Source organism: Culicoides brevitarsis, chromosome 3 (assembly GCF_036172545.1).
Source record: "Culicoides brevitarsis isolate CSIRO-B50_1 chromosome 3, AGI_CSIRO_Cbre_v1, whole genome shotgun sequence".
Lineage (NCBI taxonomy): Eukaryota > Metazoa > Arthropoda > Insecta > Diptera > Ceratopogonidae > Culicoides > Culicoides brevitarsis.
In genome coordinates this window covers 21,306,708-21,333,191 of record NC_087087.1, presented here as the reverse complement: position 1 = coordinate 21,333,191, position 26,484 = coordinate 21,306,708, and the positions used below count along the sequence as shown (strand labels likewise).

At 31.1% G+C, this 26,484-nt stretch overlaps 2 protein-coding genes across 2 annotated transcripts; both read left to right on the top strand.

Moving 5' to 3' along the window:
* Window positions 1-2,242: 2,242 nt before the first annotated feature.
* Window positions 2,243-11,200, top strand: LOC134835329 (T-cell leukemia homeobox protein 3). The gene is made up of 4 exons (XM_063850203.1): window positions 2,243-2,382; window positions 4,165-4,487; window positions 10,513-10,738; window positions 11,007-11,200. The coding sequence occupies exons 1-4, from the start codon at window positions 2,243-2,245 to the stop codon at window positions 11,194-11,196; spliced, it is 879 nt and encodes a 292-aa protein (XP_063706273.1). The 3' UTR covers window positions 11,197-11,200.
* Window positions 11,201-19,177: 7,977 nt separating this feature from the next.
* On the top strand, window positions 19,178-21,715 carry LOC134833901 (lateral signaling target protein 2 homolog). The gene is made up of 5 exons (XM_063848391.1): window positions 19,178-19,318; window positions 19,408-19,548; window positions 19,604-19,731; window positions 19,813-20,850; window positions 20,909-21,715. The coding sequence occupies exons 1-5, from the start codon at window positions 19,271-19,273 to the stop codon at window positions 21,543-21,545; spliced, it is 1,992 nt and encodes a 663-aa protein (XP_063704461.1). The 5' UTR covers window positions 19,178-19,270; the 3' UTR covers window positions 21,546-21,715.
* Window positions 21,716-26,484: the final 4,769 nt, after the last annotated feature.

Genomic DNA, 26,484 nt, shown 5'->3' with positions numbered 1-26,484 from the left:
AATTGTTAGACAAGAATCAAAGCAATCTCCAAAAACTATGTTTACTATTGACAACCTACACGTTTTTTGGCACACCGCCATAGCCACAGCTAGGTTAATACTACATTTTTTTTCTTAGATATGAGGTAAACAAAAATAAGCTTTCAAAATGTCCATTTAAATAATTTTTCAAGTTGACGATTTGTTGAAGTTGATGACCATTTTTCTCAACATGTCAACATATTTTCAACTACTTTCCATTCAAGTCTAAAATCACGGTCCTGGAAAAAGTGCGGAAACCTGGGAACCTAGTTTCCGGGAAATTTCCAAAAGTCATAATGAAATTTTAATAGAAATAGGGGAAATTTTACAATTTTAAAAATTACTTTTAAAATGTATAAAATTAACTTAATTTAAGATTTTTTTTTAGTTATCTTATAATATAATTTTGGGAAGTGAATTTATCCGACACAAAACTCCAACAATTCTGGTATTCATAAATTAATACGACTCGACAATTTTTTTTCTTTGGCCAAATTTTTGATGGTCAATTATTTTTTATGAATTTTTAAAAATTGTGAAAAACGGTTGGTTGCTCTTATAAGCACTTCCTTTGTCGTCCAAATTCATTCTAAAATTTCATAAAAAAATTTACCAGCTAGGCCAAGAGAAAAAAATTATCGATTTTTTATAGAGTCCTTCATAATTCCCATTAGATTTCAAAATTTTAGGAACAAGTTAAGAGTTTTAGCGAACAGTTTGTTAATTTTTTTTTTTGCCTCGTACAAATTGTTAAAAACTTAGATCATTGGTTTTTCCCAAAGATTTATTTTCGAATAGTAAAAATCAAAAATTAAAGCTTAAAAAAATTATTATTTACATAATTCACATGCACTCAAAAACATTTGTTGAAAATGCAACAAACGTCGTTTCATATGACACAATTATTGACAATCACAAGCTTTTTCAACTGCATTTCACAGAAAAGTGTGACATTCTACCTGACTTGTTGTTCTTACAGTCGTTCTGTAAAAAAATAAAACTATAAAAATCGAAATGCTGCATAGTTGGCCGTCTAATTCAGGAAGGATAACTTAACTCAAGGAACAGTTAACGTAAGGTATATGTGCGAACGCTTAACTTTTTATGTTTGAAAGCGCATTTTATACTATACAATATACATCTTATAGATACTTGTTCAATTTCTTCTTTTCAGTTTCTTCCTCAACCTTTTAAATTGTAATTTGAATATTAAATGGGGCTTATCTAAACTATGCTTTTAAAATGTTTCTGCTTTTATTATATCAGTATATTTTTAAACTGTCGTAACAAAAAATTAAGCTGAATAAAGAAAAAAAATGTGTGACTTACAATGTCGTTTGACTTAAATCAAAAAATATATGTAATTAGATCAAAATGTAATTCAAAGAATAATGCTATGAACTTTCTATAAACTCGTCGGAAATAACTCTTTTTTTTAATTATTATAAATGTCCTTCCAGTTACATTATTCAATCGGTACAAAGTGTTAAAAAATATTTTGATATAATTCGCACATTATAAGCATAAAAAAATATCATGTATATAAAATTATTCAATGAAAATGAATAAAAATCGATAAATATAGTACTTTGACGACTCAAAACTATCACTTTTTTCTATGCAAACTTAAGTCATTTAATGACTGACTTAAAACAAGTGTACCATAACTTTAATATAATTAATGCCAATAAGTTTTTAAAGTTAGCAACACTAATCGTAGCTTAATTTTGCGTTTTCGAACTAATATATGTATAAATAAAACGATTATTTTAAAACAGACACAATATAATCAATTTATTTACCGAAAATATACAGTAAAGTTTGTGTAGATTTTAACTCCTCTCCAATCTCATTAAATCAGTAGTTTTTCTTCAAATTTCCTCTTGATTTTTCGTTAAAATAAAACAACCAACTGACGCTTTGCCACGCCCTGGTAGGCGGTTCTTATAAATTTTCTGCGGAAAATAAGAATCGAGAATCACTAAAGCTCAGTTTTTACGTGCAAAAGACAGAGACACGACGGACGTAATTTTTTTCTATAACTAAAATATCAAATATTTCTAATTAATAAAATAAATAATTAATTAAGTATATAAAAAGTGATTTATTTACATAATTTAAATTTACTAAAAAGTATACAAGTATCAAATCTTTAAAAGACTTTATTTGTTAAAATGTGTATTTAAATAAAGAAAAAAAACATTCAAAATCTGCCAACGCAATGTCTGAAATTAATAAAAATGACGATCAAGAGATAATTGTAGATGAAACAGATTCTTCATCAAACGCATCTTCTAACAGCCAGTTCGATACAGAGCATGCTAGAAACAGTTATGACGATGATTCAGAAAATATCATTAGGTAACAATTATTTGATACAATTATATTATATTCCAAAAGCATTTTAAAAAAAGTTTGTCATGTCAAATGAGATTTTGATTTTAATGTTCAACCATATTGGACCAAAAAAAAATTTTTTTTTCATGTTTTTCAAAAAAAAAACGTATTTGTTACGAACTTAAAGAAAGACACCATTCATAAATGGTATCGGATGAAACAGAGTATTTTATCCCGCGTATAATCGGAGGCTGTAAGATTTCAACAACCGACCCTAAATTAAGACGTAAAATCGTTTCAAACTTCAATGCAAACTGGTGAAACATGCTTTAAATCTATATTTGAATCTTAAATGATTTAATTTCCCTTGAACAGTTTGATTTAAAATTTAGAATTTTATAGATTTAGAATTTACAGAAGGATTAAAACCATGACAATATAATACAGTATAATCTCCTAAAATGGGAACTCAAAATTCAAATAAGTTTACAAATTAGAGAACTTTTATTCTCAAATTGGGCACCTCCGAGTTCATGAAAAGGTCAGTTTTAACAAATGTATTGATAAAATCATATTTTACAACAAAATTTCAACAAAAATAATAAAGAATGTTTAAATTCATCAACATTCAAAGGCTTTGTAGTTATTACTCTTTTTTATGACATTTTAGAACCTAAATGAACCATTTTTGTTGGAAATATTCAAAAAAATCATAAAACTTAAATTTTTAGTTAAAATTTCATAGAAATTGTGGTGGAATTGGGGAAATATTACCTAATGTCAGATTTTAAATTATAAAAAATTGATGTAAGATTCTTTTTGACTTTTTGAACAAGGCAATCGGTAATAATTTTTTTAAACATTGTGAAATAAAAAAAGGTAAACGAGAAAAGTAGGTACCTAAACGTTAAAAATATTTATAAATCGCAAAGTGGTTAGCGAGAGCTGAGTACCCCTCAAATCGTTAGTAGGGGTCTAACGCATATAATTTGTAGCCAACGCTAATGTGAATGTAGCCTCGTGTTTTTTATCCGTGATGGAGTGAGAAAGTAGGAAGAGTAGGGCAAAATGGAAATGTGAGTGTAATTTATATACGCAATTGAAATTGTGGAGGTTCATACTTTAAAATTAACATGCATGAGATTGTGTATTTATGTGTTAAATGTACGTAAGGGGGCTAAAAACATGAAGTAAAAGCTGAAAATTTTGAAAACGAGAATGAATTTTCATGTTCCTCTCGAGACTCCCCTAAACATTTTAAAATTCTGAAAATTTGCAGAATTTTCCGATTTTCCATGAGTTTTCCGAGTTTTCCCGAAGTTTTCCACTATTTTTATTAAAAACAGTAAACAATTTTTTTTAAAGCATCTCCTTAAATTTTTAGTCTTTATATATTGCTTTTTTACATCTACCTAATTGGAATGTAGAGAATTAATTTTTTAAAAAACTGAACTGTTTGATCCGCTTTTTTATACTTTCATGGTGATACAAATTTCAAATATTGTTGTATATTTAGTAAACTCTTTTTACTTGTTGGTCTAGAATGGCTGGCACGGTGTTCTTTGAAGAGTCCTATTGTATACTTTATAATGTGAAAACGTTGGCTTTCTCAGTAAGCAACGGTCTTAGTTTTTAGAGTCAGTTTTTCTAAGTTTTTCGTGTTTGCGAGCTTCGAATCGACGACCTAACGCTCATCAGTCAAATACACTAGCCATTGTTCTAGGCTAACTTCCCTTGATCTTTATTTATATAATTAAAACATTATGTGTTATGCGTTTTTACAATATTTTAAACTTTTTTTTACAGCAACTTATCTTCAGAAAGAAATAAACTTAAAAATGGTGAAAGCTTATCGTTTAGTATCTCTCGCCTTCTCTCTAAGGCTTACGGAACCGAAAATGATACTTTAGAAAGAAGTAGTCCTGTTAACGAAAAAATTAGTGACAAGCAATTTAGTACAGAACAAAAAACTTATTTTGAAAATTCTCTTTGTACATATCCATTATATTCGCCTAGTCATACTGCTCTAAGAATACCAACACAACGAACTGTTGCCCCAATTGCATGGAGTCTACCAAATTTGCATTCAGCGGCGTTAGCACACCAAGTTGTCAAAGAAAGACTCGCAGGTATGTATAATATTTTAATTATTTTATTTTTTTTATATTCTTATCAAATATGAGTATTCGCATTAGTTTTAAAAAATTAAAATTTTAGTCTCTATTTACTATGTGCAGGTGTAAATTGTATTATAGTAAACAAAGTGACAAATCCTAAAACGTTTGAATTATTCTGTAAATCAATAGACCAAGATTCATTAGATTGGGTGCGTTCAAGAATGCTCATCGAAGGACATCAATGATTTTTTCCATTTTTTTTTCATCGAACGCGTTCAAATTAAATAAGATGGATTGTTCGATTTATCGGTAAACATCCAAAATCTTAAAAATATGTCATCAAAGTCAAAAACACATTTATGATCGTGATGGAAGCGATGAGTGATCTTGAATGCACATTGACTATCTACAATAAATTATATGAAAAATTTGGTTATTTATATCAGCCAATCACGTCAAAAAATCAAATCTTTTAAATTCTCAAATCCGACACAAAAAGTTGAAAAAGGTTTTCCGCATTTTGAGTTTATAGACCTACGCTTTTGTTATAGTACAATTGAAATCAAAACAACTATGTGAATAACAATTTAGTTTAAGAATTTAATCAAATAACTCAATTTATTTTTTTTTTAAATTTTATTTTCTTTACTTTTTTTAACATTTAAATAATCGACAACAGCTTTCAAATAAAGTTTTTCATATTTGTATCAAACTTTCCATTTAGAGCATAAAAAATAAGAAACTTTTGGTTTTCAGATGCAATAGATCGTTTGCGATGTTTGCGAGAAAAATTATGTACTCGAGACGACAAATAATCCTATTGAAAAAATTAACGTTTTATTATTAAGTGTTTTCTCATAGTATGAGTCACTGGCGGATTTACCGGTAGGCTGATGAAGCTGCAGCCTCAGGCCCCGAAGGTTCTCTAGAACAAAATTCTTTAAAATAGGCCTCAAAATTGTTGAAAAAGAATAATAACCTCAGGCCCCATTGCTGAGAAAATCCGCATTGTACTATGAAAAATTTTATTTTTTTTCAAAAATTTCTCTGCTCAAAAAATGTCATTTTTTCGCCATTTTTCCCAACTTTGAAGCCTGGGCTCGAGATTTTTTTGCTCAAGCCGGGAAATTTTATGCCTAAATTCGAATTCTTTGAAAAGTTTAATGTCGTTTAGCACCTTACCGCCTTTGATTCTGACAATTTTTATATATTTTTAGGACGGCGTTTCACAAAATGTGCGGTAAAAACAATGTAGTATATCAAACATATACTACAAAAATTGTAATTTTTCTGTAAATGTATTTTGTATGGAAAATTTTCGAAATTCGCTAAAATGTTTGAATGTGCCCCATTTCTGGTTTGAGTACATTTTGCTCCTTTGGAGTCTTAATGGTTCAATTAATTTAAAATTTCTACATGGAATCAGTAAACAAGCGTCCATACTTATTATTCCAATTTACAATTATTTTTCTTTGAAGTTTTTATATTTTACCGATTTATTTAGGTATTTTATTTTGTTTAGATTTTTGTATCGGAACATAGAGTTTGAAGATGCTCCATGTCTGAAATTACACCATCTTTCCCTACATTAATGGCGTCGACAAAAAAAAGGCATTTTTTTTACCTTCACTCTTAATTACCGATTTTTGGTGTATTTCCATAATTTTTCATAAAACTTTCAAGAAAATTTTTCTATTATTAGTAATTTTTGTCTTAAAAATCGTATTTCAACATAAAATTTTCTTGATTTATAAAAATTATTGAACTTTTGCTTTCAAAAAAATTTTGACAGTTATTTTTTTAAAATTCTTTTTTTTTTCAATTTTAATTAAAAAAATTTTAAATCAATTTTTACTACACAAATATCAATGTAAAAAAAAGTCAAAGCAACTAAAATATTTATTAAAAATCAAAAATTAATAAAAAAAAAATTGGCATTTTGTATGAAAAAAAGTATTTCAAAATTTTTTATTTTTTTTTGCCCCCCCCCTCATTTTTATAGATCCTTTATTATTTCAAAAATTTTGGACAAAACTATTGAGATTCATTTGGAGCGGCCTAAATAAGTATATAAAAATCTATTGGTTTCTTGTAAAAAGGGTTTAAATTCTTGGGGTTAAATTAATTTAAGTGAAAAAACAAAAAATCGCAATACCAAAAGTTGTAAAAAGTAGAAAATTAGCAAATATCGTACTTTTAAGTGTTTAATGTTTAATGAGTGTTTAAAAACACTTTTCAAATTTCGAATTGAAAAAATTGGTAAAAATTTATAAAATTTTAGTAAATTTATTTCGAAATTGTCAGATAATATAAAATTTATTCGATTTTTTGATTTGATTTGATGTATCATTAGAAAAGGAATTTCAAGTACTTTTAGAATTTGCAAAATATTTTGAAAAAGTTGTACACTTTTCGAAATACAAGCAGTTGAACTTTTCAAATTTGAATTTGAAATTTCAAATTTGAATTTGAATTCAAATATGGTTTCAAATTTCATCTTGAAAATGCAAAAATTCAAATAAATTTTATATTATCTGACAATTTCGAAATAAATTTACTAAAATTTTTCCGAATTTTTTCAATTCGAAAAATGTTTAAGTATGATATTTGCTAATTTTCTACTTTTTACAAATGTTTTCTTTTGATATTGCGATTTTTTTAGTTTTCCTCTTAAATTTGAGGATTCCCGCAACTCCCTGGGAGGTATGCCAACTACTTTTGCATGAGTTATCAGGTTTGGTGAATTCTTATCAAATCTCAAATCAGGTGTTTTTCCGTTGGAAAATGTGGGCTATGGAAACTTCTAAAAATTCATGTAAAAACGGAAAACTTGAAAATGTTCAGGAGAGTCTTGCAAGCAACATGAAGAGTGAAAATTGGTGAAAATCCTCCGAAAAGCTCTGAAAATTTAAATTGGGAAACCGGAAACCCTTGAAAAATCATGATAAATTAAAAAAACTCGAATTGAATACATTGAAATGCGGCTTAGCCATTCGTTATAAAACAAATGCCTTTCAATCTCATTTTATTTAATTTTTGAAATTTCAGTCTTCATTAAATGGCTTAAAACCTCCTGTACCTATAAATATATTGCATGTATCTTGTCTAAAATGTTTAAAAGTGCCAGTTTCTGGTAAATTTTCGTATTTTTCTGTAAGGAGTTAATGGTTAATTTGAATTTGAAGGCGCCCTCATAGTTATTATGAATATTGTATTTCCACAAAGGTCTATAAAACCCAAAATATTTAGACACTTGCATCTGCTATTTATGAATGCTAAAATAAGATGAAAAATTCATTTTCTTTCAAATTAATTTTCTTAAACTTAACAGATTAAACTTTCAGATTAAGAATATGATAATAACGGGTAGTTTATTCAATTTGAAGTATATTTTGAAGCATTTTTTTGTTTACATAACTTAGGTATTTTAGGACTGTTAACGGTTGGCATTTAATGATGTGTAAAAGGGTAAATTTGATATAGCTCGTTTATTCTCACAAGTATCGTACTTTCTTTTCCGTGATCATTAAAAAAAAAACTGTGCTATTACTGTTGTTTTTAAACAATCTGGCATGTTTATAAAGTTATATAGGATGAATTCCACGTTAGATGAACGATGTCCAAAAATTATGTCTTCCGATTTCAATAAAACTTTTGGGGATGAAAAACCTACAAAAAATAAGAACTTTTGCGTTTTTAGTTTTTCCGATTTTCCCCTTTAACGGACGGGGGACTTAAACAACTTTTTCATCGAAATTTTGAAAAAGTTGTTCGAGAATGTGAAAATCTGAATATGCCATCTTATAGAACGTAAAAACCCTGTATATATGGATATGGATGCCGAAAGACACCTTAAGTTGCGATCCTATCCCCCCCTTTGAAAAATAGGTATTGTTCAATAATTTTCCAACATTTTCAGAGAAAAGTGAAAAAGTTTTCTTCCATGATTGCCTTTGTAACCTTTGCTTGTAACTTTTCCAACAAGAACACTCTTTTGAATCTATTGTACTCCATTGGGAAGTTATGGCTGAAAAGCGAAAAACCTCACGCCCACACGCCCGATAGGGGAAGGCATCTGAAAATCTAGTGTTCGGAATATGCTGCATGGAAAAAACCATGCAGGTCGACATATGCCAGCATGCATGCAGCATTTTTCAAATTCATTTTCAAATTCAAAATAGTGATCAGTTATCGAGCCGATGAACTGGAGCGCATTTACATTTTAGATTCAGTTTTTCATTCAAACTTTTTACATGCTTTTTTATTGAAATTCAAAATATGCATTAGGTCAAAGTTTCCAAACGTGCACTGGGGCAAAGTTTTAGATGGCTCATTGGGGCAAAGTGTTAAAGAAACTTTAAAAATGCACGACAAATTTCATAGAACGTTTGAGAAAGCTCATAGAAGCTTCGAGAAATTCATGGAATATTCACAAATTTTTAATTCAAGTTTTCCATTAAAGCTTCAAAAATGTTTATACAAGCTTCAAAAATGTTCATAGGAGCTTCGAGAAACCTTATAGAATGTTCAAAAACTTTCTATACAAGTTTTCCATACAAGTTTTTCATCCAAGTTTTCCATACAAGTTTTTCATGCAAGTTTTTCATACAAGTTTCGCTACGGACGGACGGACACGCAACCAAGCACAATAGCGCCTTTATTTTCTACGAAAATGTAAATGCGCTAAAAATAAACTTAAAATGAGAACCGCGTTCATAAAAAAACTAGTTCAATTAAAAATATTCAATTTTTGGTTAAAATTTTTTTTAAACCAACTACCTATATTTTTCCATGTCAATTTTATATGTCGACATGGTATTTCCATGTAGACATGTGCATGGGGAGAACCCTAGGAAAATCTAAAAACGCAAAAGTTCTTATTTTTTATGTGTCTTTCATTCCCCAAAGTTTTATCAAAATCGTAAGACATGATTTTTGAACATCGTTCATCTCACAAGGAATTCGTCATAGGGAAACATGATTTACTCACTCATTTCATTTTGAAATCAGAAAAATTGTGCACAGTAATTTAGTTTTGAGTCAAAACTTTTGATTATGAAAATTTGAAGACTCCAAAGATGATAGGAGGAGTTCGAAAAATTAAATTAAAGAGTACTGAAATGTGAAATGAGGAGTACAAAAAAGTGTAGGTATGCAACATCGAAATGCGGTATAGCATGTCGTTCTTTAGACGACTAATTTCTCTATTTTTTTATATATTTACGTATTTTAATTTTTTTTACTGGTGTTACATATTATAAAATATATATCAAATTAGCGATTTCATTTTGAGCGGTCTACAGATGGTGAAAACAGCTAAGTGATAAGATAAATATGTTTTCAGCAAGACAAAAAATGTTTGTTATATATTCTGTGTGCTGTAAAAGCACAGAATTTTGATTAAATCACAATAAATGTGGTCGTTGATCAGCAAACTTATGTATGATGTTTGTGTTATGAAAAATTTTTAATGCTCTTTTTTATATTTTATGTTTTTAAAACTCATATTTTTGACATAAAAACATCATTCGCATATTTTCAAATTGACTTTGTTTCCCATTAAACTTATTTTGTACAATTATATTGTACATAATAAAAGATAAAAAAATAATTATATATAAATGCACGAAATTATCGTCCATTTGATCCAGCTTTTTCCTGTCATATGTATGTATACATTTTATTTTATATAAATTTATGTATATATATTATTTTTAATAACAACCTTATTTTCTGTTTATCCCGATTTTGTGGTTTTCAATTAGAATATTGTTTTAACTACTTCCGGTTATCTGCAATAAAATACTGTAGTTAAGGTAGTTTCATCAGTTTTGTTTAGCCATTAAATGCAATGCGGTAAAACATAAAAACGGAAATAATTAACGCACATGAGAACATTGTTAAGTTTTTGAAAGGAAGTTTTTGTCTAAGACACCTTAAAGGTTTTATTTTGTACTGTTATATTTTATAAATTATTTTTATATTCTCGAAACTTTCAATATTTATATTTTGTATTCTTCTTATATTCTCATTTCAGCATTTCCCATTACTAGAAGAATCGGGCATCCATATCAAAATCGTACACCACCAAAACGAAAAAAGCCAAGGACGTCCTTCACTAGAGTACAAGTAGCTGAACTAGAAAAAAGATTTCATAAACAGAAATATTTAGCTTCAGCTGAAAGAGCAGCATTAGCAAGGGGATTAAAAATGACTGATGCACAAGTTAAAACATGGTTTCAAAATAGAAGAACCAAATGGAGGTAAGATTGTTATAAATATTTACATATACTTTTATCGCAATATAAAAAGCTTTCAAAAAAATTTTATCTCATTAAATTTTTTTCTTTTTACATATTTTTAATATATTTTTTTTCTGTTGGTAGTTTTGCAAAGTTAAAAAACCGTTAAAAATTATTGAGTATTTAATTAAATTAAAGTATTTAAATAAATAAAAATTAAATGTAATATGTATTATTAATGTATGTTTTTTGAACTACCTAATGTTCATAACATCGTTGTTTACACTAGGAGACAGACTGCTGAAGAACGAGAAGCAGAACGGCAAGCAGCAAGTAGATTAATGCTATCATTACAAGCCGAAGCATTGGGAAAAGGCTTTGGACAGACAGGAGTGAACCCAACGAATATTGCTTCTGGTCAGCCTTTGGCAGCATTACATGGTTTACAGCCTTGGGCAGACGCCCATAGTAACTGCTGAGCTAAGTGATAATAAGATATCAATAATAAAGTTAAATCATAACATATTAAAAACAAATATTAATTTCTCTATCTGTTTATATGGTCAAAAAAATCGATGAAACACATAAAGGGTTGGTGTACACAAACATATGTGTTTGTGTGTTAATTTTTGAACCTTCTGAATAAGTTTTAAAGTGTTTTAAAGTTTTAAAATGTTTTGAGGTTAACATTAAGAGGTTAGCAGTTTTAGCAAAGCCTCTTTCTTTTAACTCTCGTTTCAAAAAAATTCAATTACTTTTTTACAAATTACTATCTAAAAATTCAGTCCGATACACAAACACACATTTAGATTAATTTTTATATGTATTTAGAACAGATTTTGAGCTAAAATCATTCTTACAACTGAAACTCGATCTCTTTCTCAGAATCGGATGCTCAAGACCCGAGTATCCCGTTATTTTCAAGTACTCAAGAACCGGTTGTACTCAAATTACTCAAGTCGAGTCGAGTCGGGTTTTCAATAAAAAATTGAAAAACTCATGGAAATGATTGAAATAAAAACCCTTTAGTATCAATGGTAGAACAAGTTTACAAGTGCTTTTAACGATCTCGATTTTAGGTACATCAAGTAAATTCGAAGTTTAATCCGTCGAAACAAATAGATGGCTCCTTAGCAAAGAATTCAAAGTACTTTTTAGTTGTTATATAATTTGAGATCAGTTTTTGAGAATTTGAGTAGATAATATGATAGAACTGCTGCTTTGAACAAACAGTAATTTTAATTCTTTTACGGGTGTTGGGTTCTTTTTAATTTAATTAACCTTTTTAAATCGTATTAGCCCTTAATTTGTGCCTCATGTCTTCTTATATGTTATATTAGATCATTGTTCTCTATCCTCTTACATCTATTGGACACCAAAATGTCCACTTCAGCATCATAATAACATAATCATCATAATCTTCAAATCATGGAAACATGGCTGAATAACGTTTTAAAACTAAATTTTTTGAAGCTAAAGTTTATTCTACAGGTAGACTTGCTTTCACAAGATTCGTAGCTTTCACGCTACAGCCATTTAAAAACAAGATCAAAAAATGTTTGTGAAATGCACCAAAAGACTTTTGCAAATATTCAAGAATGTTGTTTTTTATGATCAGAAATTTCTAAATATTTTTTTAAAGATTTTTTTTAGTAAATTTTTAATTTTTTGTTTGCACTTTTTATAATTTTGTAATGTTTTAAAATTAGTTTTTTGCATTCATCGAAGATGATGATCAAGATTGAATATTGTAATTCAGCGCTGTTTACAAAAGTTTTATGATTTAAGAAGTTTCGATGTGAGATTTCGTTTTCCCGCATCTTCCTAATCTGTTGAGGCCTATGACTGAAGAGTAAATCCATAACTTGGTTAAAATAGAGTTGAAAAACACATCTATTTAGGTATTAAGGAACTGTTGGATATATTTTCAAAAAAAATTGCCTTTGCTTCATAAAAAACCAAACTAGAATACAATAAACTTCCACTGCCTTTTCTCAAAATAATTTGATAATGTAAAATTGATATAACATAATTACAAATGTATGTTTTTTAAAATAGAAACACCAGAAGTATACGGTCGAGTAATATTCATAGTTTCCCCTATTTCGCTAGATAATATTGTATAAAAGAACATTGACATTTTGTTTGAATTTTCCTTTGGGATTCATTTTAATTCAATTTTATATGCAATTGATGTTTACTACATTCAGATGCGTGAGAAATGCGTGAGAGGGTTTGAAATAAATAATTTGATAAACGAGAGATCTTTATAACTTTATTTATTTATAAACCCAATGTAACAATTATTGGAATTTTGTGTTGTGCTTATTCTTGAATTTCCATTACAAAAAATCCCTCTTCAATTTAACAATAAGTGAACGCTGCTAGAAAAATAAAAATCTAGTACTCTACCAATAAATTATTCAAGTTCTTATCTTAATATTGCACACTAAAGTATGAAAAAAAAAACATATTTTTATATATACCTAACAAACAATTTTTACAGAAACCGACGGATTCGTCAGTTAAAGAAAATAGAATTTACATTTAGATCATTTGTATTTTTTTATGATAAATTTTTGGGCAATTGTGTTGAATCTGGAAACTTTTTTTATCAATATCTTTTCCACACATTTAATGAGCTTCCGACGATTTGTTTTGTTGTTAAGACCTATAAAAATAAGAATTATCTCGTTTTTAGATTTTACGATTTCTTCCCCCCCCCCCTATCGGGCTTAGTTTGAATTTTCGCTGTTCCGGGGTATTATGAAAACAATTTTGTTTTTTTTTCGTTTTTCAATTTACCTCAATGTATTTTTGAAAATCAAAAATATATTGTGCGATAAAAAGGTTGAATTTCTGCAATATTATCAAAAAATTGTTAAAAATCAGTTTTCATGAGGAAATTTGTGTTTTGATCTTTTTCTGGCCTCAGATCAAAAAGTTTTTAAAAAATTTAAATTTTTGTCAAATCCTCATTTTTTTTTTAAATAAATACAAAAATAAAACAATGGGAGGAAAGGGGAGAAGAATAAAATCATGAGTTTAGGATGACCCTTAAGAATCCCCTAAAAATGAAATTTTACACAACTTATTTTGTATGTATTTTTTTAATCGTATTTCATAGAACAATGCGGTTTTTAAACTCTACTTATCGTGTGTATGTATCACCATATTTGATTTTTTGTTTCAGGGATAAAATTGGGATTTTTCCAACATCCAAAACAGGGATTCCAGGGATATGACAAATAATTACACGCCATTACAGCCTCAAATGAATTTGCTTGCACAGTCTTGAAACTAAATTTTTCTTAAAGATTGGAAAAAACTACTGGACAAAAGTTCTACTTTCATCTTCGTAAGTGTTAGCTGAGCTGAGATATTGAGGTCTGAAGTTTGTATGAAAATGGGCAAATTTTGGTACCCTTCAGCTTCGAGATACGGCATCAACCCGTCAGTTTTTTCTAAATATTTTCAGTTTTACGCAATGCACATTAACAAATTATAGCTTGTTGGAAAGGTAATGGAACAAGCAATTTGATGAAAGCGATATATGGGCTTTTAGTGTTAGGCTTTTCAGGCTTTTTAGGCTTTTAAATATTTTTTTGTATAAATTTTTCAAAAAAAATAATTTTTTATGATTTTAGACGAAAAATATTAGTTGTAAACAAATTTAATTGATGACTTAGACTTTACAGCTGTTTTATCTTGAGGTACAAGAATGATTCATCATGTAGCTTCCTTAACCAAAAGAAAGTTTTGACAGCTTACTAATTTCATACTACATATTATTCATTTTCGGAATGAAAATTAAGGCTTAAAAATGAGAGAACAAAAATCTTGGAGTGTTTCTTTCTCAAAACACGAAATAAATGTGCTTACAACTGAAATTTTTCGTAAAATATCATAAAAAATTAGTTTTTTTTGAAAAATTTATACAAAAAAATATGTAAAAGCCTAAAAAGCCTGAAAAGCCTAACACTAAAAGCCCATATATAGCTTTCATTAAGTTGCTTGTTTCATTACCTTTCCAACAAGCTATAATTTGTTAATGTGCATTGTGTAAAACTGAAAATATTTAGAAAAAACTGACGGGTTGATGCCGTATCTCGAAGCTGAAGGGTACCAAAATTTGCCCATTTCCATACAAACTTCAGACCTCAATATCTCAGCTCAGCTAACACTTACGAAGATGAAAGTAGAACTTTTGTCCAGTAGTTTTTTCCAATCTTTAAGAAAAATTTAGTTTCAAGACTGTGCAAGCAAATTCATTTGAGCCTGTAATGGCGTGTTATTAAATAATTATATTTTACAATATTTTGAAAATCGAGAAAAATAATTTTTTTTTACTTAGGCAAGTGCAATTCCAAAAAATGTTTCATTTTATTTTGGACCTCAAAAAGTATGGAGGTGGGAGTAATGAATAATGATAATAGAAAACAAGTAAAATCCTGTTTTTTCCATCTTTATCACGATTTTTAAAGTGCTTAAATATTTAAAATAGTAATTTAAAGACATTTTAGATTTTTACTAAACATTTGGACAAATTTTCGAAACAAAAAAATTTTCAAAAATTTTCTAACGACTTTTTTGATATTTAAATTCTTTTGGCAAATTTAAAACTATTATTACTTTTTTCTATGAAATTTAGTCTAATCCTTTGAAAAATTGCAAAATATAACAAAAAGTATAGATTTCAACCAATTTTTGATGATTTTTAGTAATTTTTCTAATGTTTTGAAGGTTAAAATATTTCAAAACCATTATCATTATTCCATTATTCTCTCTTTGGATTTTTAGATAAAGTTAGGTGGGTTATAATATGAAACATTTTTTAGAATTGCACTTGCCTTGTTTGAACTTTTTTACTAAAAAATTAATGAAGAATGTATTCACATAATTTGAACATTTGATATTGAGTTTTTTTAATTTTCAAAAAGTAGTTGAAGTACTTGAAAATTAGTTGAAGCTAAGTCAGTTTATTAATTAGACTTAAGAATTCAAATAAAACCCAAATAAGGTAAAATTTGGACTATAAATTTTTCAAATGGAAAGTTTATTAAAACAAATTTAGTTTCAAATAAATTCATCAATTTAAGTTAAATATTTTTCATTAAAAATACTACCATATAATTTGAATTTTGTTAAAACTTGAGGAGACTATAAAAGCAGGGACTTTTGAGAAGCATCCAGGGATCCTTGAATTTAGGCGAAAATCATGGACAAGTCCCTGGAAAACAGGGAGTCTGGCAACACCGTGTGTCCCGTTTTTTATAGTTTAGGCCGCTAATATGTTTTTGTTTCATGCCCCACATAAAATTGAGTAAAACCAAAAAAAAAAAATAGAGAAAGTAGTCTTCTAAAGAACGACATAGTATACCGCATCTCGATATTACATACCCACGCTTTTTTGAGTCCTCACTTTACAATTTCGTACTCCTCATTTCACAGTTTCATACTCCTCATGGCCCTTTCACAATTTTATACACCTCACAACCTAAGGGACTACCCACAAACCATCAGAATCCATAAAAAAACTCAGAATTGCTAACAAAAATTTTGGGGCACAGTGTTACTGACACACACACGACAAGTTGAGTTTAATACCGCATTTTTTCTTCGAAATGCGGTAAAAAATTAAAATATTAAATCCCGGGTGACAAGAATAAATCGCACAACTGCAGTTTTAAAAAAAAAATATATGCTTAAAGACGAGTATTTTAAAATACATTGATTTTTCAAAAAAATTTAAAAAGTAAGAGTATTATTTTAATATGCCAGATCGCACACTGTCCATACAAATTGCTGACAAGCCAAATTTCAAAATAGGACCAAATTATTTTTTGTTTATGTTTTTGTGTTGTTTATGCTCTGTTATTGCAAGGCCTTATCATAATGCCAAAAGATTACTCATGAACTTATATTCTTTGGTAAAGTACGTTCATACCCAAAAAATGCGTTATGAACAAATATGAACACTACAGCGTGTACGTAAAGTTGTACGTGTATACGAAACAATTATGAACGTTCATAATGTTCATAATGTGATTCATCAATCGTGCAAATGATTGCAATGTTGGTTGTTGGAGATGCATTTGGAGCTTCGTTGGATTAGTAAGAGTAGGACATGAAACTCAACAAATTGTCGATCATTAAAATCGGACTTATAGTTAAAAAGATATGCACATTTGAAAATTTGACGCATAAAAAAACGAGATATGCGCGAAAAAGCCTCCCACGGGTCAATGATGAGTCAGAACCAAAAATGACCGATGTGGATTACTTCAGGATGACAAGGCCTATCCGTATACGAAATTTCAACCAAATCGAATTTTTTACTCACATATTAAATAATTATGCCCTAAAGTATTTTTTTGCAATTTACGTTTCAAAATTATGAACAGAATTATGAACACGATATGAATCATTATTACCATTTATGAACAATTATGAACGTTTATGAACAATATGAACGCAATTTCTACTTGAATTTGTACTCTTGTGATTCATAATGGTTATGAACTTTTATGTGATCAGGCCTAGTGTTATTGCCAATTATTTTCTTTTGTGAGCTTGAAAATGAAGAAATATTTTATAAATAAATTCTAACAGTTTAAAAACCGTAAAAAACTTTAAATAGTTTTTTTCTCAGTTTGTTAAAAAAATTTTGTTTGTTGCGATTTTTCCTTGTCGCCCGTGTACTAATAATTGTAGAAATTTTATGTGTTTTAAGCCCGCCTCCACATACCTACTTTAAGACTGGCATTTTCCGAGCTCAGACGAAAGACACTTTTTCTTGTTGTGCATATGAAAAAAATTAAAACCTTTTCAAACTGTGGATGTGATCTATGCTTTTATTTATCTATTGATCTGATCACCGGTTTAAATATTTTTTCTACCCTGATACAAAAACCTGTTTAAAACCATTTCAACAAATAAAAACAAACTTTTTTCAAGCTGTTATATGTATTAATTTTAAGTTGATTTAATTAATGATCTTCTCCAAAAATAAATGATCTCTCTCAATTGTAATTTTATGTCCGTTCTTGTAAGAGTTCCTGAAAATTTTTTATGTAACTAAATGTTATACAATTCATGTGAGTATTTCGGTGAAATTGAGTCTAGTAAATATTTTTCTTTTTGTGATAAAAAGCTATTTATTTTTTTTGAAAAATTCGTTGTTGAATAAATATTTAATTATACAGCATTCGGGCTTCATCCATTTACGGCGTCGAAAGTTAAGAGGGGGTGGAGCTCATCAAATTTACGACGGGTTCCGACGAGGGGGAGGGGGTAAACGACAATGTACGAAGTCGTAAAAATATCCCATATTCACGATTTAAAACTTTTTCTTTTTGAATTAATTAATTAATTAATTTGAAACTAGTGGTCAGTTATCGAGCCGATGAACTGGAGCGCATTTACATTTTAGATACAATTTTTCATTCAAGCTTTTTACATGCTTTTTTATTGAAATTCAAAATATGCATTAGGTCAAAGTTTCCAAACGTGCACTGGGGCAAAGTTTTAAATGGTTCATTGGCGCAAAGTGTTGAAGAAACTTCTAAACTGTTCGACAAATTGTATAAAATGTTTAAGAAAGCTCATAGAAGCTTCGAGAAATTCATGGAATTTTTACAAGTTTTTAATTCAAGTTTTCCACTTAAGCTTCAAGAATGTTCATAGAAGCTTCGAAATTGTTCATAAAAGCTTCGAGAAACTTTATAGAATGTTCAAAAACTTTCCATACAAGTTTTTCATACAAGTTTTCCATACAAGTTTTTCATACAAGTTTTTCATACAAGTTTTCCATACAAGTTTTTCATACAAGTTTCGCTACGGACGGACGGACACGCAACCAAGCACAATAGCGCCTTTATTTTCTACGAAAATGTAAATGCGCTAAAAATGTCCTATTTTTGCCAACGTCATTTATGGATGGCACCCATTTAAATTTGAGATAAGATGCCATCCACTTACGGCGTCGGATAAAAAGGGACATTTTCGACCCCCACCCCCCCTAAATTCGGAAACCGTCGGAAATAAAGACTCCCCCTCTCCTTATTTACGACGTACTTTTAAGTAAAATACCTCCCCCCTCCCTTTTTCAAGAAAAATTGTTAAAAATTAGCTCAAATTTATATGGAAATTTGTGAAAATTTGTACATGTTTACTCAGTAAGTTAAAAAACATATCAAAAAAGTTTGAAGCACTTAAATATTACTGACAAATTACAACAAAAAATTTTAACTATAGAGAATTTATACGACGTCGTATTTTCCTTTTCCTACGTCGAAATCCATCGGAAATTCATGTACCCCCACCCCTTCTCAAACTTCCGACGCCGTAAATGGATGGGGCCATTGGTGTTTCTATTATCATTTTCATTCGTCTCCGCTGTTTTCCACCAACTCACAAAACTGATATGTCGACAACTGACGTCTCGAATCGCTTGTGCTAATTCAGTTCCAGAAACGATTTGCAAAATAAAAACAATAAAGAAAAATATTTTTAAAATACTACTTAGCGCACGACAGGCTAAAGTAGTAAACTATGGACGCGATAAAAAGAAAAATTGACGGATGGCTGAACAAACCAAAGGTAATGAATAATATGGCGTTATGTTTAATCTTGTAATCGAACGTGTACTCATTTGGTCTCATTTGTTCTACTTAATTTTTCTATCGAAGCCAAATGACCAATCACTTTTTGCGAGATTCTATTATGCTGACAAAAATTTGACATATGTGGCGAACGAATTAGATAGTTTTGATGGAAGAGCTGAGCCCGAGAGATGCAGCAGACTAGTAGGGAAATTACGTCAGGGTCAAGTAAGAAAAACTATTAATTATGCTACTCAGTTTCTCACTTACTTTCCACATATAGGACAAAGTACTGGGTATTATCAATCAAATTATGGATGAATTACTTGAGGAAGAAAGTCGAGCATGTCGTGCATATCGTGCGAAATTTCCAGAGGAAGTCCTACAAGAGAGTTTAGCAGGACAGTTGTGGTAAATATTCGTCATTGACCGTATCATATATTTATAATTAGAAACATACTGTATTGAGAACCATTTTACTTGTTATTTTAGGTTTGGAGCAGAATGCTTAGCAGCAGGATCATCGATTTTAAATAAAGAATTAGAAAGTTCTACAATGAGACCACTTGCAAAAGCTGTTTCAAAAAGCTTAGACAGCATTCGAAATCAGTTGAGAGAACAGTGCCTTCGTAACAACTCTTCTAGTTCGTCTAAAATCAATTTAGATGCAAACGAATCATCAACAGAGATCCTTTTGGAAAGTCTTAAAATATTTGATCGTGTTTTTGCAGAGTTTGAATTCCTTTACGTAAGCGCAATGGTACAAGTTAAAACGAAGGAAGAGCTTGAGACACAAGATTTGATTTGCGTCCTATTCTCAGAAACTCTTCAAAGAGCCCTTTCAGTGGGACTGCTTACACAAGAACAAGTTGATTCTTATGATCCAGCGCTAATGTTCTCCGTTCCACGTTTAGCTATTTTAGCAGGCTTACTGTATTATGAAGACGGTCCACTCAATATAGAGAAATCTGTCAATCAAATGTCGGAGATGTTTAAACCATTCAGGAAACTCTTGATTAAACTCCGTGAGCTTCTTTTGAGTCTCTCAAAATCAGACTTGCATCAACTAGAAATATTGCTTTGCACTAATGAGCAAATGCCCGATGACCAACTTGGAATGCCTCAAGTTCAAGAACAGAATTTCGAATATGAGTTCAAAGATAAATCAAAAACAAACAACTACTACAATGAAACAATATTCAAACTAGCAGATTTCAAAACTGCTGATATGCCAAATACTGCTGATGAAGACACAGAAAGTATTGTTGGTTTTTTGGTATCAAATACCAATCTAGGAAATTTATTAAACTTGGATGATGAACTTTTATGCAACACCTCTCAAAATTGTGCAGATACTTCCGATTCTGGTTTCAATACAGGAAACACCAGTGTAGACCACAGTCCCGAAAATGAATCATTTTACTCCATGGAGAAAGATGAGAAAAACAAAAGTCATAGTGCAGGCTGTGAAAACTCAGACTACGTGTGTTCTGAGTTAAAAACACCTATACAAAAAGGTTCTCAAAATCCGTAAGTGAATGTCAGTGATTAGGGTTTTTAGATGTTTATTGTTAATCATTTCTTTCAGATTTACTGACACACTTATACATAGATTATTTGTTTGTATTGCTGGAGTTGCTGACCAACTTCAAACAAATTTTGCAGCTGATTTAAGACGAATACTAAGAATTGTTTTTACAATAAACGTAGACAGTAACAATGGAATTGAATTAAAAGCTAGTGATAACCAAGAGACTTTTGAGGCAATGAGTGATGACATTTCTATCGGTTTAGTTAATGCTTTAAATGAAACGGATGACTATTCTTTGCAACATGTTCCAAATGATATCAGTTTTGTAAACTCATCGTCATCACAATTATCCCACTCTCAAGCAAATCAAACAGACATTCCACAACAATGCAATAGCAACACACAGATGAATAGTCATGCATCAAGATTACAAGAGCAACAACAACAGCCACAAAGTCATGAATCGATACTACAAGCTCCAAAGTGGATTGCCGACAATGATGCCCCTGTCTGCATGAATTGTGCACTTCCTTTTCATTCGTTTTTTAGACGTCGACATCACTGTCGAAATTGTGGAGGGGTGTTTTGCAATATATGTTCTAGCTTATGTACCCCATTGCCAAAGTATGGGCTCTACAAAGCTGTACGCGTGTGTAAAGATTGTTTCACTAGTGAATCAAAGAGCTCAAAATAATTATTTTCTAATAAAATTTGTTTTACATTGTGTAGGAACATAGCATATAGTATATAATAAAATAGTATTAGGTCTACTCTGTATTTTTTCAAATACGAGCTAGAACGCCCGGAAATGGTATACAGCTTCGTATTATCATACTAATAAAAAGTATAACTCGGTTTTTAAAATTTCCCTGTAATTTAATGGTGCGGCAGCTCCTTGAAGATTTATATATTTTTAACATATATATATATATATATGACATATATTATATTATTTTTGGTTTTTTTTTTTAATTTTTCCCTTCAATATGTGTATATTATTGCAAAAGTGACGGTCTAAGCATTACAATGACACTACACACGTATTTTTATGTGCGTGTGTAATGTACGAAAGGGTGGAAATATTGCAAAATTATCAGGTTTTCAAGCAAAAATGTACTCAAATGATTCTATTTTTTCATGTTATCGAGAAAAAAAAAATTTATATTTGAGATGTTTTAAAATGTTTTAAAAACTATTTTTGCTGAAATTCGGTCACTAACCTACGTGATACTGTCCTCTTGATAGTTTTCCCGTTAACAGTAAAGTGATAAGAATAATGGCAGACCAAAATAACATTGTAATTTTTTCCGACAATTTACCATTGTTGAGTGACGTAATTTTGGCTTTATTGAAAGGAAATCGAACAAGGAAAGTAGACAACAAAGAGTTCAACAAAGACGCATTGGAATTGTCTAAGAGTTTGATTTTTATGTGGCAAAAAGTTTTTGGTGCAAATGTGATGAGCGAGAGAGCCGTTTCGTATCATCTTAAGTCAAAATTCAAGCTGTATTTGAATCGTGTTGCCAAACAATCTCGAACACATCATCATTCTGCATTTGTTACATGGAGAAATGAAAACCAATGTCTCTTTGATATTCTATATATAAATGAAAATGAATTGAATTTGCAGCAAAAGCGGTTTTATGCAGACCAAAAAAGAGAGAGAAAATTGAAATATAGCGATTTTGTTTTAGAAAACACGGCTGTAGAGCAAGATTTTCCAATTCCAATGGAAATCGATGATAATAGCACGGTCGAATACAATGAAAGCGGCATCGAAATTGGTTTTAACAACGACAGCAGTGATGAAAATTCAAACGAAAGCGACAACAATGAGCTGTCTGAAGAAGAAACGTTAAAATTGAGATCAGGAAAACCACGTTGTTCAACAGAATCAACAAAAAATAATTTTCCGAAGTTGTGTTTGAAGTCGGGAATCAGAAATTTTGATGAAAAAATTATCAGGACATTGATTGCGTTGATCACAGAAGCCAATTTAACGGCACCGCAAGCGCGAAAAGCTTTTCAGTTGGTTTCAAATATAGCGTTTGATCAAAATTTCCTTTTAGAAGCTGCGGAAAAATGTACCAAGATCCGAACGAGATTACGTGGGTTACGAAAATGTACTTCCATCAACCACTGTTATTTATCGTCACTTGCATACAGCAGCTCTCCAAAGAGAAATCGAATGTGCAAATGCAATTTGGTCGGCGCCGCCTGAGACAGCAATTTGCATCGGATGCGACACGACTACGAGATGCGGAATTAAAAATGAGTGGGTGTCATTTGTCGTGCATATTTCTAACTGCAAGGAAAAATTTCGTTTGCGCCCTCTGTTTTTGGCCTTTGAAACACGTGATAACGTTGCATTACTGTTCGTAGCACAATTTAAACGACTCGCTGAGATTTTAAATGTAGAGCCAAAACAAGTTTTACAAAAAATCACTTGTTTCATGACAGATTCCGTGTCCAAATTGATGGGAGTTGAGGAAATTGTTGCTAAAATGTTGAACTCGGCGTACAAACTGTCTCATCTGTTATGTACCAACCACACAGTAGAAGGATTAGAACGCGCGCAACTAGAAATAATTTCAAATGTAAGTTTTTTTTTTCTCAATTTTTTTTTTTGAAAAAACAAATTTAACGCATGTTGTAATTTTACAACAACTACTTAGACTGCTCTAAATTAAATTCAATAATTTTGTTCAGATGGTACTTTAAGATTTCATAAATTTGAGGTTTTTTTTTAATTATTAATGATTTTTTTAAACAAAATTTTTACACTTTTTTATAATCTTAAAACTATTTTTTTACATTTCCATTTTCCATTTTTTTAACATTTTTCAGCAATTTTTTTTGTCATATGAACCTGGTCAAACAAATTTTTTTTTAAAACATTTCATGAGATAAACTTATATGCACCAGAAGTAAATTTTAAAATTTTCATAATTAAAAATTTTCGATCTGTGATTTCATCTTAGTTATTACATATTTCTTACAAGAAATTGCAAAAAATATAACGTGCGTTTAAATTCGTTTTCGTCCCAATTTCTTTTTAATGAATATTGAAAATTTTAGATCGAGAAAAAATTGAATTTGCGAGAAAACGTTATCAAAATGAACCCTTCTTTAAAGAGTTTTTTACGCAACAACAACAAAACAGTAACAGAAAGTGCGGTTACTGCATTTTGCAAATTAAGCAACAATGATGGCCATACGTCATCTCTTCATGATGAATTTTATCGATTGTTGTGTGCAAAAAAACGTCAAAAAAAATTAACATTCATAAGGAGCGTAGATTTACAAAATTGGGATATGATGCAGGGGCAATCTTGCATCATTTAGAGGATTTTCAAAATTTGTTAAGCAGCACCATAAGGACCAACGAGTTAGTCAAGGCGGCTAAAACTTATATAAAAATTCCACAGCTCTTAGAAATGCTAGCAGCTCTAGCGATATGCACCGAAAAGGTTTGTTTGCCGTTTTTAAAATTAGCAGAACGTCTTCCGCACGACGAACTTGCAAAAGTTCTGTCGTATTTGCATGCCGATCTAAATAACGGAAAATTAACAACACTTGACGGATATACTCCAAGTTTTGGATTAATGTATCCTGAAGATATTGCTAAAAGCGACGTTGTTCAACGGATGATTGTCAAAATGGCTTACAAAATGGCGAAAACATTGGAAATACAACGAGGTCGCTAGTACGGTTTTGGAGCAAGCACAAAAAATACAATTCGTGCTACTTGTATAAATGACTTACCGAAGGATGTAGTTGCGATGCTGCCCACTAACAATTTGGACTGCGAGCGTGATCTCGCACTGATGGATAGGAAGTACCGACGTTCTGGATACAAACAAACGTGTGCAACTAACTCAAAATGTAAGAAACTGTAACATTCTTATCGAACAAGTCGGAGGTGGAAAAAGTTTATTTTTTCCCGGGAATCCAAAATTCTTATTTACCAAAACTATTTCACAAAATTATATTTACCCCAAGATAATGAAAAAAAAATCCTAAATTAAGTCAATTTGACTGATTTGGACTGAATTGGACTGATTTGACATTTGAGTTGAAGATGCGTAGTTTTGTCTTCAGGCTGAGATGAGTGGAGCGCCATATTGGTCTCAGTTGTGCGAATGCTCCTTGCGCCTTTCTTATGCGTTGTTTCACGTCGCCCCGCCATCTGTTGTTATTTGGCTTCCGAGGTACGTGTAGGCATCAACATTTTCCAAATGATTACCGTCAAGTGTGAGATTCGCTGGCTCTGTTCCTATGGTCATTGATTTAGTCTTGCCCTGATTGATCTCCAAGCCAACTTTGCGCGCAGTTTCTTGCAGCGCCGACAATTTGCTCTGCATGTCGGAGCGACGTTGTGACAGCAGTATAATGTCATCGGCAAGATCAAGATATGTTCGTTTGACCTTAACGTCCATTGGATTCCTCTTTTGTGAGGGTCGATGCAAGTCGCTAGAACCTCATCTAGAACCATAAGAAATAGTATAGGAGAGAGAATACATCCTTGTCTCACTCCCATCTCGCAAGTGATTTGATCGCTTAAGTTGCCATTGTGCAAAACTCGGCATTTGAAGTTGATGTATTGTGTCCTTATTAAGCGGATCAATTTTGATGGTAATCCCTTACGCTCCATTGCCAACCAGATGTTATCGTGGCGTAGCATGTCGAAGGCTTTTCGAAAATCAACGAAGACCAAGTGCAAGCTTCCTTGGAACTCAATGAATTGTTCGATGATGATGCGCAAGGTGTTGATGTGATCTATGCAAGATCTTCCGGGCCTGAAACCGGCTTGAGAGTTGCGCAGAGTAGCGTCAACCTTGTCGTTGAACCGGTTCAACAGGACTTTACAGAGGACTTTCACTGGGACGCACAGTAGCATGACACCTCTCCAATTATCGCAGTTGCTTAGATCACCTTTTTCGGGACTTTCACGAGAACACCTTGCATCCAGTCTTCTGGAAACTGTTCAGTTTCCCAGATCTTGGCGAAGATTGGATGAAGGGCTTGCGCTGACAGGTTCGGGTTTGCCTTCAGCATCTCGGATGTAATCTGGTCGAGCCCTGGTGATTTATTGGATTTCATGCTTTTGATGGCTTTCTCAATTTCATCAATTGATGGTGGTGATGAATTGACGCGTTGCACTCTTTGAACTTGGGGTGGAGTCAAAGGTTCAAGTTCGGGAGTGTCGGATGGGATTGTGAATAATTCACTGAAGTGTTCGTGCCATCGACGGAGCTGATCGCTCGCGTTTGTCAAAAGCGTGCCGTTTTTGCTTTTAATAGGCATCCCATTGCGTGCACGTTGTCCCGCTAATCGACGAGTTGTTTCATAGAGGAGTCGGAGATCGTTGTTTGGCGCAGCGGTTTCGGCTTCATCCGCAAGTTCATTTGTCCACCTTCTGCGGTCTTTTCTACACTGCTGCTTCACTTGTTTGTTCAACTGCGTCCAGATTCTGGTCGCGTTTGCTTTGGCTGCTCGGGTTTTTGACGCATTAATGGCAGCTTTTGCGTTTCTCCTCTCTTCAATTTTGCGCCAAGTTTCGTCTGACATCCATTCCTTCCGGTTCGGAGCTACCACGCCCAGAACGTTTTCGCTGGCGTCAAGGAAGGCTT